The sequence below is a fragment of the Cydia strobilella genome, chromosome 1, assembly GCF_947568885.1.
Source record: "Cydia strobilella chromosome 1, ilCydStro3.1, whole genome shotgun sequence".
Classification (NCBI taxonomy): Eukaryota; Metazoa; Arthropoda; class Insecta; order Lepidoptera; family Tortricidae; genus Cydia; species Cydia strobilella.
The window spans coordinates 8,765,993-8,781,397 of NC_086041.1; the positions used below are offsets into that span (position 1 = coordinate 8,765,993).

At 40.0% G+C, this 15,405-nt stretch overlaps 1 protein-coding gene across 1 annotated transcript; it reads right to left on the minus strand.

Annotated features, from left to right (window-relative positions):
- Positions 1-1,640: 1,640 nt before the first annotated feature.
- Positions 1,641-11,428, minus strand: LOC134740418 (deoxyuridine 5'-triphosphate nucleotidohydrolase). Its single transcript, XM_063672858.1, has 3 exons — positions 11,151-11,428; positions 10,747-10,883; positions 1,641-1,932 (listed from the first exon to the last, which is right to left on the minus strand). Exons 1-3 carry the CDS (start codon positions 11,252-11,254, stop codon positions 1,730-1,732), a joined length of 444 nt encoding a protein of 147 aa, XP_063528928.1. The 5' UTR covers positions 11,255-11,428; the 3' UTR covers positions 1,641-1,729.
- Positions 11,429-15,405: the final 3,977 nt, after the last annotated feature.

The window sequence follows — 15,405 nt, forward strand, 5'->3', positions numbered from 1 at the left end:
GAATTTCGGCCGACCGGCGACTTATTTGTCGCCCGTGCGCGCACTCGCATTAATACGAATAGGGTCATCCACACTCGCGTTCGCGGCTTCGCGCCGTGATTCGTGCATGGGTGTGGAGGGACCAATAGGGAAGGAGACAGTTGCGTCGCGGGCTTGTCTCCGAACCCGCGGACAAAAAAGTCTCCCGGAAGTCACGTCACTACGTGTGCGCACTTCCATACTAACCCATAAGCTCCCTCTACACTCGTGCCGCCGCGTAGTCTGGAGTGAGCTCTAGGACTACGCGACGCGAAGCCGCGAACGCAAGTGTGGAGTCGATTTCACTGATTAGCGAACTCGAACTAGACTCCACACTCGCGTTCGCGGCTTCGCGCACGAGTGTGGAGGGCCTTTAAATGTTTTCTTGGTGTTGATTGATGCGCCTTTGCGCGCGAATCTACCCGCACGCTAAATTCGATTTAAAGACCAAAGCCTAATGTTGAAAATTGTAGTCATTCAAACGCTTTTTAAACGCGCGTTGAAAAAGCGCTCGTGAGGCCCCGTAAACACCTTGCCAACGAATGGGTTTAGCCGGCCTTCGTTGGCCCTGTCTGGACGACTCAACAAGCGCCAACGATCGTTCCATAATCATTCGTTTTGGTGCGCCACACCCATAGGCGAGAGCGAGAAAGAGATAATTATCTCTTCGGCGGTGCGGTAGTCTGTTACAATTTTACATACAGCGCCGTAGGTCTAGTTTATCTCTAGTTTTCCTTTCCTCGCAACAAATAATTAACAATCGTTAACCTTTATATGGCATATTATTGATATTGATACCATCACATTGAGACATATTACTAATCTAAGCACCAGGCACCAAAACAATCAAGAAGTTCACAAAATAATGTCATGGTCAGCCCCTCTTATATTTCAAAATACGTTGTTTCACAAGAACTTTAATGTGATGAAGGTAGCAGTCGTGTATATTTCGCAGCAAGAAGTCTCACTTTTGCCATGGTTTTATAGAAAAAAATGGAGTTGTTCAACAAAGTTTTACACCTAATTCCGCTTTCTTTTAGAGAACTGTCAAAACTTTTGACAGATGTGTTAGATAAAATTGTTAGCTTTTTCGAGTACGGTTATCCTGACTTTGGAGTGTAAATATTATTGCAAAATGGTCGAAGAAGTTGTGCAAGATTATGCAGCTTACTTTAAGCTGAATCTTTCAAGTGGATTCCAGACAGTTCAGGATGTGATAGACAATATGTTGACACGCCTTGAAGAATTAACCAGTGTCTTACACATGATCAAGATGAAGAACAGCGAGTGTGGATCTGCTCTTTCGGAGGATATTAGTAAATACCGGAGCGACATAACTATACTCTCTAAGAAAATTCACACAGTCGGTGACATTATTATTCAACTAACCAGCAATGTTGACCTAATAGAAAAACTAGTGCAAAAAGCAGAGTCAGATTTTAATGTTCACAGTGACAATAAAATTAAAAGTTTTCTGAAGCCTTTCTTGATGAGAAGCAAGGAACCTGTTTCGGCATTTCCATCGGCTATAACTCCTCCACAGAAAGTTGAACTCCAAAGTGTTCTACATAATTTTGAACAAATTAAAATGTGATATTGTTCCAGGATTATTAAATAAAACATTTTATTAATTAAATGTAATGTAATGCCTTACATAACTATATTAAACATAAAAAAGAAATATCACACAAAGATCAGTTTGTTTATCATTTTATTGAGTTCCTGTAGACCCAAATCCTCCATCAGCTCGCTTTGTCTCTGACAAGCTTCCAACTTCAACAAGATCTGGATAGTAAATCCTTTCACAAATCAACTGTGCAATTCGATCACCTTTAGCCACCTTAAAATCTTGGTCGGAATGATTGAAGAGCACTACTCCAACATTTCCTCTATAGTCTTCGTCGATCACCCCAGCTACAACAAGACAAAAAGCAACAATGAATTTTCACTTGTGATATTGGATATGATTGATATGAAGACCATAATAGATCCTTAAAATTGATTGCACTAATTTGGTAATAATTCCATTTTACAATAAATGGTACTAGTGTAGATTTCACCTGAAGCACAGTACTATGCTGTTGGTAGCTTAGCACTAGCAGTAATGGATGCGACTTTTAATCAGAATGTGATATACATTATACCAGTCATTTTTATGTTAATGAAAAAATTGTGAGGAAACATACCTAATCCCAATAAAAGGCCTAATTTCCCTTCTGGGAATGCTAGGAAGATGAGGCAGATGTGTGAAGTTTACCTTTTTAAGGTTCAGCAGTGAAATTTAGGAAAATAAGACTTGATACAGAACATTCAATTATGGTCTTGCCACCACATATCATAAGTTGCCAAGACACATACAATTCTGATTTGGCAGTATATTCCCATTTGTCCCCAACAGGCAGAGATGGGAATACAGTTGAATACACTGATTTGTCAAAAGATTCAGAATACACAGCTACTTTGCTTTTGGTTTTTAGTGGAAGCATCTCTATAGATATAGTTATTAGTTAGATACCACAAGCCACAGTTAATTATTATAAACAAATAATTATAAAGCATGCTTTTTATGGGAAAGTGTTACTCATATTAACAGTGGCATCGCTAAAATATAAACTAAAAAAAAATATGGCTCTCAAAACCTACTGACAGGTAAGAAGATGTGTGTGCTCATTTATTTATGTATATAATAAAGATATTTATTTATATATGGGTAGTTTAGGTCTAGATTTTAATTACCTCTTTAGGTTAACTGGAAGAGATCCCTCTTAGGGATAAGTTCCCCTTTGTACTACTTTTATCTGATTTAAATAAAGGTTTTTGTTGAATTTGGTGATGAAAAAGGACCGGATTTTATAGAATTATGCGTGGTTTTTGGAATCTCCTGAATACATAAAAAAAAAAAAAAAATATGGCTAAAAAATAACCAAATAAAAACTATTTTTTTTTTTCATATTTATTACTAAAATTTTTGCAATTTTTATTTCCAAAATGTTACACTTTATTTTAGTTGAAAATTGTTGTAAGTAAATACCAAATTATTTTTTAGGTTATTGTAAAATATTTTAGTAATTGTCTTCAACAAATTAGAATAAATATAGAAGCCTGATTAAAGCTCAAAAACCGGACAAGTGCGAGTCGGACTCGCCCACCGATGGTTCCGTACTTTTTAGTATTTTTTGTTGTAGCAGCAACAGAAATACATCATCTGTGAAAAGTTCAACTGTCTAGCTATCACGGTTCATGAGATACAGCCTGGTGACAGACAGACAGACAGCGGAGTCTTTTTTACCCCTTGGGTACGGAACCCTAAGAATGACCCCACGGGAATTGTGCCATGAGCAACTCCAAGTCCATTCTACAGCGGGCAGATTATAATTTATAACAAATATGGTAATGCCATGCAACAGATTCGACATACAGAATTTTAAAACATAATTCAATCAAAATTTTGGTTGACCAATCACAACTGTTTTTAATAGTGGGAAATTGTATATTGGGTAATATTGAATGCTGGGGGTGGAGTAGGTATATTTATGGAGAAGGCATAAGTGTCAGTGTAATATATGGACCCTTTTAGAAAGCCATGGTTATCGGGAGTTCAGTCTCTATACATTTATTCTGTTAGGGTCATTCCAAAGTGATGGGTGGGACATTTTTACTGCCTTTTTACTTACACTTTGATTTATTTCTTCCTTATAACTACAATATTTGTATTAAATATTATACAATCATAAACCCAAATAATCATTTTATACTTCACCATTGAGAAAAGTAATAAAATGTTTTATTATTATTATGTTCGTCCTTTACATAATCTCGGGACCATGGGGTACCGGACATTTGGAAGGCGTGCGTGGGGCCGAAGCCAACACGCAGAGTCCCCCTTGTAAAAAGACAATTTACTCTAAAAGGTGATGTGACACCAACCGACGATCGATTATCCACGGTTGGTGTGCATACAGATGCACTATAGTAGTGCACCCAAGGACAAGCCCCGGTTAAGGGGTCCACTGACTATCAGTCCGCCGGACGATATCGGCCTGTCAGTTGTTCGGAACTGTAAATTTTTTGTTCTAACTGACAGGCCGAAATCGTCCGGCGGACTGATAGTCTGTGGGCCCCTTTAGTGTAGGACTGTTTAACACGAAAAAAAATGGACAGATGGATGGATTACTCGCCAACTCACAATATAATTTAAGCTGGTGAATAATGTATAGCTGTTAAAATATAATTTAGACTAAGAATTATTTAAGTAACTATGTTGCTATGCCCTAACGGGTGCATGTAGTAACCTAAGATATAAATAAGACCTAATGTAAACACATGTATGCAATAAATGATATGACTATGACTATATGGGTCCTCGAAAACGGCCGCTCGATGCATATTTCACTTCCACCCTGCGAGCATATAGCTCTGACAGACTCTGGACGGCCGGTAAAGGCAAGCCAGAGGTGAGAGTCCTGCGGCCCCTGCTCAATGTTCACTCCAGCCGGCCAATGAAGGCAAGCCGGAGGGAGGGGCCTGACCCACTCTCGGGGGTATGGGACCCAAGGGACGTCACTTCCCATTCAGCTCGCCACAAGCTGCCCTGGGGGCTTATTATTACTATTCGTATCTCATATAAACTCAGGGGTATATACATCCCGGTCATTTGATAGGCGTGCGTGGGGATACAGATCCAACACGTAGAGGCCCTTTGGAGAAGTTTGCTGTTATGTAATACACCTGCTAGAACCCATTCATGGGTACAAATAGATACCCGTAAATCGATCCCAACAGGCGTAGGGCTACTAGGGCTATTATAAACACAGTGGAAAAGAGTGCCGTTATGGTGTTGAAGTTTGGCTGGTCAAAAGATTGGGCTATTGCTGAGAGGTCCGGACACCTGCCATAACAATGTCTATGTACACGTTATCGAGGCAGGCGGTGACTCGCCGCTGACTAGATGGGCCCCTGAAACTGCCGTCGTGAAGACGACCAGGAGCAACACTGGTGTGAGCGGCTCAGGGGTGTCGAGGTGTGCGCCGCTTTCGTGTTAACAGGCACTGTGCCAACTCGTGTCTTATGCATCTTTCAAGTCCACCCCTGGAGCATACAGCTCTAGTGACTCCTCTCTGGACAGCCAATGAAGGCAAGCCAGAGCTGAGAGTCCTACGGGTCCCCTTGGGGTCCACTCTGACCGACGAAGACACGCTGGAGACGGAGACCCTGACCAACCCTCGGAAGCACTCGGGTCCGTGGGGTCGTTACTCCCCAACAGCTCGCCACAAGCTGCCCTGCGGGTTATTATTATTATTAGAAATAGATGGTATTAGAATTGTGACGGGTGGGACATCAAATGGCCCCTCTGCGAGGTTACTGAGATACAAATTATAACAAACTATGCAACTTTTATTAAACAACTTTTTTATATATTGTTTCTGAGATTGTCTGAATTAGGTACATGTATAATTTATGCAATTTGTAAAAAAAAAAAACCAGACAAGTGCGAGTCGGACTCACCCAGCGAGGGTTCCATACTTTTTAGTATTTGTTGTTATAGCGGCAACAGAAATACATAATCTGTGAAAATTTGAACCGTCTGCTAGTCTGTGCTGGTGACACACAGACGGACAGACAGACTGACGGACAATGGAGTCTTAGTAATAGGGTCCCGTTTTTACCCTTTGGGTACGGAACCCTGATAAAAATGCCTATCATAGCTTGTGACTGGTGGGACAACACCTTGTGATGGCATGATCAAAACTACTATTAACTATAGGCACGTTCAAAAAATATTAAAATGCAAAAGCAATTGAATTCGAATCAAACTCATTGACTCCTAAAAGTATGATTCATGAACTTTCCTCTGGATCTTGATTTCAATGTAAATAAGTTTAGGTATAATTTTTTTACTTGTGGGGTAGGTTTCGCTGGAATGACCCATAAATAGAATTGACCCTATGTGACTTTTAATACTGATTTGATTTAGAAGTAACAATTGATGTTTTAATTTACTTTTACCATTTTCTACCAAGAAAAGAAACACGCATTTAAGGGTTAACAACATTATATTACATTAACAAAATACACATTACATTCATGCTAATATAACTCACAGTTTAGGGGTCCAGACACTGGCATGGGTCAAGTTCGCCTTGACAGACTGACTTTTCACAACTACCCCACTTTGTACCCAAATGTCAAACCTACCCTCATTGTCTATACATAACATACCTCCCCCATTAAGAGAGTTCACTATTTTATAAAGTTCACTAACACTATTACCTAACCCTACACTATGCTACTGTTACACTACTTTAACACTTCAACTATTCTTCCTCCGTCTCTACATTTCTACATTCAGACAGTTCTGACTCACTGTCGCTATCGCTATCCGCTAGGGCTATTCTCTTATAATCGGGTGAGTCTGGGGGTGTGGTCTGTCTAGCACGTTTGTGGCTGCTGGATGCGGTATTTTGTGGGTTTCCGTGTATCGTGATGTCCTGGGGTCCGGACACCCCTATGATATCCGCCCAACGATGAGGCGAAGGTATCGCAACTCGGGTATCCTCGTCATCGTCATCCGTAGCATCATCGGTTACCTCAGGGACCTTCTGTTGTCCTTCCCCCCCGCAACCGAGCATTTGATTGATGTGTCGTACTAACATCTTATCGTTCCATTTCACTAAGTATCTGCAGACCCCTAGTCGCTTTTCCACCGTCCCTTTCAACCAGCGTGGTCCACCGCAGTAGTTCTTTACGTACACTGACTGTCCAGTATTAAACTCCCTGTTCTTTGTCTCACTATTCTTCTCTATTACTTTTTCCTTATCAACACATCTGAAAGACAGGGGGTTTAACCTATCGAACTTAGTTCTAAAACGCCTGTTGTTCAGGAGCTCAGCCGGAGTTTTATCATTGACGCTGTTTGGTGTGGTACGTAAACCATACAGTATCGCTGGTAATCTCACTTCCCATGGTCCAGATGTTATTTTCCTTAATTTAGCCTTCACTGTCTGCACCGTTCTTTCCGCTTGACCGTTGGTCGCAGGGTGGTAAGGGGCGGACAGGACTTGTCTGATCCCTTGGGATTCTAAGTATTTACGGAACTCCTCTGAAACAAAACTTCTTCCATTATCACTTACAAGTAAATCAGGAAGACCTTGTTCTGCAAAAACATCCCGCAATATTCTTATTAACGTAGAGCTACTCATATCTGGTACGATCTTGACCTCTGGCCACTTAGAATAAGCGTCAATTACAATTAAAAATATCTTTCCTTGAAATGGCCCAGCGTAATCCATATGTAGTCTAGACCATGCTTTATCTGGCTTTATCCAATGATGGGTAACTTTAGATGGCATATTTCGATTTTCTGCACACACGTTACAGCTCTTCACCATGTCTTCAATTTGCTTATCCATCGCAGGCCCCAAAAATAGCTTCTCGCCATAGCCTTTGTGATCACAATACCGTCGTGATTCATATGCAGCTCCTCCAGCACTTTTCCTCGCATCTTCTCTGGTATAACCACTCTATTTCCCCATAAAATGCAATCTTTATACATGGAAAACTCGTCTCGCTTTTGCCAGTAAACCTTGTACTCGTCATTACTCTTCCCAGGCCATCCGTTACGTATCCAATATAATATTTTACTGAGACACTTATCCTTTTTTGTCAAGTTGGCCACTTCTATGGCAGAAAACTCCAATTCAATGGGTGTCTCCTCTATTAGTAGAATTCCTAAAAAATCCTCTTCCGGCGTTTGCGTACCTGGTGGACCCGGCCATCGACTGAGGGCATCTGCGTTTCCAATTTTTTTCCCCTGGACATATTGTATTTCATAGTCGTAAGAGTTCAGTAGGAGTGCCCACCGTAACATCCTAGGTGATATAATGTTGGGTATAGGTTTCTTTGAATCGAATATCCCCAACAAAGGCTTATGATCTGTCTTGATAATCACTCTTCGACCACTTATAAACTGATGAAATTTCTTCAAGCCAAATATTATAGCAGCTGCTTCCTTGTCTATTTGTGCATAATTACGTTCATGTGTGTTCATGGTTCTCGAGGCAAACATTACGGGTCTGATACTTCCATCAGCCATCTCGTGTTCTAACACTGCTCCCAGTCCGTACTGTGACGCGTCACAAGATAAAATAAGTTTCTTTTTTATGTCATAATGCACCAGAGTATCTTTACTGGAAAGCATTTTCCTTAGCTTCTCAAATGAATTTTGATGTTCTTTTCCCCATTTCCATTTCGCGTCTTTGTCAAGTAATCTGTACAATGGCTCAGAAATCGACGCTTTGTGTGGCAAAAATCTATCATAAAAATTTATCAGCCCCAGGAATGCTTGAAGCTCTTTCACATTACGAGGTGCAGGCGTCTTTTCAATCTCATTAATCTTCTCCTCGCAAGGATGAATACCAAATTCGTCAATCATAAAACCTAAAAACTGCACACTCCTGGCAGCAAATTTACATTTGTTTTTATTCACTCGCAATCCCGCTTCCTGTAACTTATGAAGCACCGCCTCGAGCCTCCTATTGTGTTCTTGCACTCCATTGCCAGTCACCACAATATCGTCTAACAGTACGGCTACCCCAGGGATACCAGCCAATAGCGTCGACATGAGTCGTTGGAATATGCCAGGACAAGCCTTTACCCCGAAGGGTAATCTCTTCATTTTATATAACCCCTTAGGGGTATTAATAGTTAGCAAATTCGCTGTCTCCTCATCTACCATAACCTGGGTGTACGCCCGTTCCAAATCTATCTTTGTAAATAAAACTCCCCCTTGTAATTCCGCAAAAGCTTCACTGAGGGTAGGTAAGGGGTAAGTGTCAGTATCCGTCACGGCATTCACTGTCGCCCTATAATCCCCGCACAGACGTACCTTGCCATCTTGCTTAAGTACTGGAACTATAGGTGTGGCCCATTCGGAATGTGACGTCGCCTCCAAAACGCCTTCGGCTTCTAGCCTATCCAACTCTTCGTAAATTCGGCCTTTTATTGCGAACGGCACCGGTCTGCTCTTAAAAAATACTGGCTTTGCTCCTTCTTTTGGCCTAATACACACTACAGGCCCCGTATATTTCCCTAATCCTTCCTGAAAAACTCCTACATAGCGTTTCTGTATTCCATTTAGTGTTGTGGCCACTTCATCGCTGTCAACCTTTAAACTATTTACTCCTTGGACATGTATCCCTAAATCCCGGAACCAATTCCGACCGATCAAGCTTGGCCCGTTGCCCTTAGCCACAACTAAGGATAAGTTTTTCTTTATCTTCTTATTCTGAACCAAAACTGTCACTTTACCCATTATACATAGTCTGTTCTGTGTCCATGTCTTTAAAGAAACCCCAATATCATCAAATACTGGGAGCGAGCCCTGCCAAACTATCCTAGCGGTCTGCTCACTTATGAGACTGAAAGCGCACCCGGAGTCTACTTCCATATCTATTCTAACTCCATTCAGCATTATTTCCATCATATATGCTGGTACTGCACTATCTTGTCTCATATTATTAACTGCAATTTCTTCATATAATCCATTAAAATCAGATTTTGGTGTATTATTTCCTTTTAACTTCAAACCACAAACCGCCTCGATATGGCCCGTCTTGCCACAGCCATGACATTTGGTCCATCTAAACCTGCAGGGGCCTCTATGGGGTCTACCACAACGCACACATGACATCCTTTCTGTCTGCCTTTCATTCCTTTTGTTAGTCAATTTATTTACTTCCATTGGTACTTCTAAATCACCAGAAACTTGACCAGAAGAAGCCGGAACAATAATACTTGAATCAATCCCTGCCGCCTCATGAGATAAAGCAATCTGACATGCTTGATCAAATGTCAATGTACTCTGTTGTAACAACTTCTTCTGTACTTCTTTGTCCCTTATACCACACACTAAGCGATCCCGCAGCGTTCGATCCAAATCTGTAAAGTTACAGTCGATGCTCAATTTCCTCAATTGTGCTATGAAATACCTAATCTTTTCCCCCTCCTCTTGATACTTAGTATGAAATTTATAAGACTGGATAATTTCATTTGGCTTCGGGTGGAAATGATTGTTCAACTTACCCACAATTGTTGTAAAAGTAACCTCACTTATTTGAGTTGGTGCTATCAGTGATATAATCAGATCATACAAGTCGGAACCACACACAGCTAATAAATTAGCTTTCTTTTTACTATCATCTTCAATATCACCTGCCGCAGACAAAAAGTAAACCGCTCTATGTAATTTTTCCAGCAGCCAAGCGCCACATCAAACTCCCCAAACTTGATGCCCATTTTGCACAGTGATACCTACTTTTATACGTTTTTCACTCAAATCACACACTTTACACTGTAATTGCACACTATTGTCCTAGTTTTTCTCGTCGCCACTAATATAACTCACAGTTTAGGGGTCCAGACACTGGCATGGGTCAGGTTCGCCTTGACAGACTGACTTTTCACAACTACCCCACTTTGTACCCAAATGTCAAAACCTACCCCCATTGTCTATACATAACACATGCCATATAAATAAATATGACTGTTATCATAGAAAAAATTGGTTGAGAAAGGGGTTCATAGTTATCTAGGGAGTTTAAGAGGGTATGTGAAATTTAAAGTTTGAGACACCCTGCCTAGCCTGCTTTAGAATTATGTCTGTTTTATTAACATTACATGTCAGCTAGGAATTCCAAATTAAAAAAAACGAGCTATCGGACTATAACATACCTCCAACATCAATGAAGTTTTTTACCGCCAGGCCAGAGCGAGGGGCCACTCTGCCATAACACCCTGAGGGCAGTTCAATCTGCAAATCGGTTTTCACTACTTCTTTGCCGCGAGCAGGAACTATGTAGTCATAAGCACTGTAACGGAAAATTTTAAGAAAAATAATAAAACCGGACAAGTGCAACAGAAATACATCATCTGGGAAAATTTGAACTGTCTGCTATCACGTTTCATGAGATACAGCCTGGTAACAGACAGACACGACAGACGGACAGAGGAGTCTTAGTAATAGGGTCCCGTTTTTACACCCTTTGGGTACGGAACCCTAAAAACCGGACGTTAGTCACGTGCGAAAAAATCATAAAACAATGATGTAAGACCAATTAAAGTTAAAACAAGTGTACCTCTTCAGATCGAAACCAGCGGCCTTCTCGGAACCACGTAAAGGAGCGAAAGCATTTTCACTTAGGCGTGTGAATTTTAGGATAGGTTGTGTTTCAGCGGGCATTTTTAGTAATCCTATAAATCTCAAAACGCTCGACAGGTTTACTTGCAACGATTAACGAACGAACGAACCAACGAACTCTTTTTGGAAACGGTGTAATAAATTCAAGTAATTCAACTAATAACGAAAACCGCCAGTAACCAGTAGGTGAACTGACTGAACATTGAACAAAGAATGAAAGAAAGTTGATTGATAATTTGGCGGCAAAACCGGTGGCCTATATGCAATGACAGCTGTCAAAACTCACAAAGCTATTTGAGACACAAATAAAATCACTCTTTGCAAACTTGATTAATTTAATTACCCGGCGGCATGGCACAGACATACGGAATTTTCATTTGGTCATTATTCTGAGGGGCAACACAAAACGTCTACGTCACCTAGGACTTTTTAGAAGTAGGCAGAAAGGAGTGACACCATACTGAGACTATGACAAGGAACAACAATAACAGAACCACGAATTAGTGAACAGAACAAAATAAATAAATCAATAAAGGAATTACCTACTATGTGGTCTGTGCCTATTACTATAGTTAAGTAGTAGAAAAAGGTGGCAATTTAAAAAAATGCAGGCGCCAGTGTTAGCCGAAACGTTAATACAATTAACCAGTACAAATTGAACCGTAAACTGTAACCGTGCGTTGCGCTTTACGGTTCAATTTGTACTGGTTATGGTTAATTGCAATTAACGTTCGGCCAACACTGGTACGCGCTAAGGGTTATCTTCCAATAGAAAATTTGATTTTCGCGCCTTTTTCTACTGACAAGATTTGCTTGTCAAAAATATTTCCCATAATGTCAATGTCCCGAGGAAAATGGGGACTACGTTTGTATGGCGAAGCGGCCGCCGCCCCTTATCCTCTTAAGTATTTACATAGAGTAACTTATACTAGAGCGGTACTGTCATAGTAAATTTTGTAACCCCAGTAAACTCACTGCCATCTGTCGACACACTTTAAAACTAAAAATAAATATTTATAAAAATACGATAAAATGTATTTAAATATGGATAAATGATTTATTTATTTGCATTAATTATTTTTATGATTTTGACCCATGTTCTTTCACTGGTATGCGTTAAATAACAAACGAAACCGTCAACGCCATATATACGACAGTAAGCCAAAGCTAGTAGCGCCCTCTGAACGAGAATCAAATTTTCTTGATATTCGAGGCACGTTTTTTCCTTAGACTGTATCCATCTATTACGGAGTTATCTTTGGTATTTATAATAGAGTAATAACTTGAGTAAATAACTTCTAAAACTAGGTTTAGTTTAATGATCCTAATCGATTCTTCTTAGCCTAGTCGGCGAAAGCGACCGTGCCTACAAAAGCATGAGTATGATTTAAATTAAACAAATTTGTTAGATTTTTCTTGAATTTCAGTTTCAGACTCATTTTAAAGCTTTGTTATGGTTAAATATTAACCATAACAAACCATAGCAAACAATGAAAATAATTAATTACGTCACATTCTCTGTATAGACCGCGGGCCAGGCGCAAATTTCGTCAGTCATCGCCTCCCGGGCGAAAACCCGTATAGTGGTTAACGGCTAGGTATGATGAACTCTAGTGAACGTCAGTTGCCGCTCCGTTGGTGGGTTGAGGAATGGCAGCCACCGAAACACGTAAAATTTTTTTAGGCATCGCCTCCCGTTTGGTACTTTTTTAGATGGTAGTTTAGGTGCTATTGTTAATAAAAAAACCAGCCAAGTGCGAGTCGGACTCGCGTTCCAAGGATTCCGTACATTACACAATTTAAACAATGTATTTTTTATGTGAAATGTCTTTAAAAAACCCGTAAGGGTCGGATCAAAAACTAAGTAATTAAGTCCGACTCACGCTTGACTGCACATTTCTAATAGGTTTTCCGGTGATCTATAGGTAAAGATCTATTTTGTGTATTTTTTTCAAAAATTTTGACCCAGTAGTTTCGGAGATAAAGGGGGGGATGGTCATTTTTTGCATATTTTCTTGAATAACTTCTAAACTATCTATCTTAAAATTATAAAAAAAATATATATTTAAGATTCTCACAATGAACCCTTTCATTTGATATATAACACGATATAGTTTGACAAACTTTATTTTTTTATTTTCTCATTTACCCCCCAAAAGTGGCCCCCGTGTTTAAAATTAATTTGTTTACGTTACATGTCCATCTTTGGGTCACAAACTTACATATGTGTACCAAATTTCAACTTAATTGGTCCAGTAGTTTCGGAGAAAATAGGCTGTGACAGACGGACAGACAGACAGACAGGCAGACAGACAGACGCACGAGTGATCCTATAAGGGTTCCGTTTTTTCCTTTTGAGATACGGAACCCTAAAAACCGTCAGCCGGTTGTATCGAGGTGTAAACACCGTCAGCTGGACACATGAACATGTAATAAAACTTTTTTTTTTCAGTCATCGCCTCCCGTTTGATACTTTGTCAGATGATAGTTTAGGTGCTGTTGTGAATAAAAATAACCGTCAGCCGGTTGTATCGCGGTGGAAAGACCGTCTGCTAGTCACATGAACATGAAAAAAAAATTGTCATCGCCTCCCGCGTCAGTTGATTATCAGATGATAGTTTAGATGCTATTGTTGATAAATAAAATCGTCAGCCGGTTGTATCGCGGTGGAAAGACCGTCAGCTGGTCACATGAACATGTAAAAAAACAATTTTCAGTCATCGCCTCCCGTGTCAGTTGATTATCACATGGTAGTTTAGATGCTATTGTTGATTAAAAAATCGTCATCCGGTTGTGTCGCGGTGGAAAGACCGTCAGCCGGTCACATGAATATGTAAAAAAAAACAGTCATCGCCTCCCGATCAAAACTTTGTCACATGATAGTTGATGCTATTGTGAATAAAAAAATCGTCAGTCGGTTGTAAAGCGGTGGAAATACCGTCAGCTGGTCACATGAACATGTAAAAAAACATATTATTTTCAGTCATTGCCTCCCGTTTGATACTTTATCAGATGATATTCATTTAAATTGGAAAAATCATGTCATCAAGTTTGCAGTCTTGAACTATGGATTACCGTTATGGGGAAATTCCTGGACTGGATCCAATAGGTGAATATTAGGCCATTGAGAATCCAGAAGCGTGGTATACGGGCGTTAGATAACGCGTGGTTTCTAGAGTTGCAGACCTCTATTTAAGAAATTTAATATTCTTCCACTTCCGTATTACGTATCTCACGCATGTATCCACCTTAGGAACAACCCCTGTCATTTTGTCAATCGTTGCGATTTTAGTACAAGACATACACTACACGGGCACAATATCAAAACCTTTTACGTCAGCCTTGCTGCCTAACTAGGCCAGGAAATAAATGCCCAAAAAAGCTATAGAGGGAAATGCTTGGAACACAATTTTTGACTTTGTAGCTTTGTTTGGACTAGTTAGGAGGTGAACATATTAAAAGGCCCTGCCGTAACCCTGGTGCTGGGAGGGAGAGTGGGGTATGAAGGTTCCATTTTTCGGTTTTTCGATTATATCTCGGAAACTATGCGTCTGAGCGACATGGCCACTTATACAAAATGAAGTGATTTAATTTGTTACAAGTTTTATTAAGTCAAGTTTTTCGATATCTTGTATAGTTTTTGAGATATCCGCTCTTGAAGGTTTATTTAGGGCTCACATTTTTATCTTAATTGTCTACATCAGTGAAGCTGCTAGGCTGGGTTTGGTATCGTTTTCATATAAATCGGAGGTGCTGAATTCATTTATGGTATCAACATTGACACCATTCCTAAATAAAAACAAAATTTAAAAAAATGATTTTTTTAAACTTATCTTCACGCTTAAACCGCTGAACCGATTTCGTTGAAATTTGGTGTAGAGATGGTTTCAGCCTCGGGACAGTACATAGGATAGATTTTATAACCAAAATCATCTTTTGAGGGTGTGAGAAGTGAGGTGGAAATTTGTATGGGAAATCAATAACCGCTGAACCTATTTAAATAATATTTGAGATGGTCTACATGTTTGACTTAGTTGAAAATTATACCAAACATGACTTCAAATCTAAATCTAAACAGTATTAACCTCAGGAATTCAACTTCGGCGGAGAAGCTGAATTCCCCTCACACCAAATTTCACCCCTTCAAAGTATGATTTTTGAGATAAAAACTTCTTCTTATATAATATTGTCTT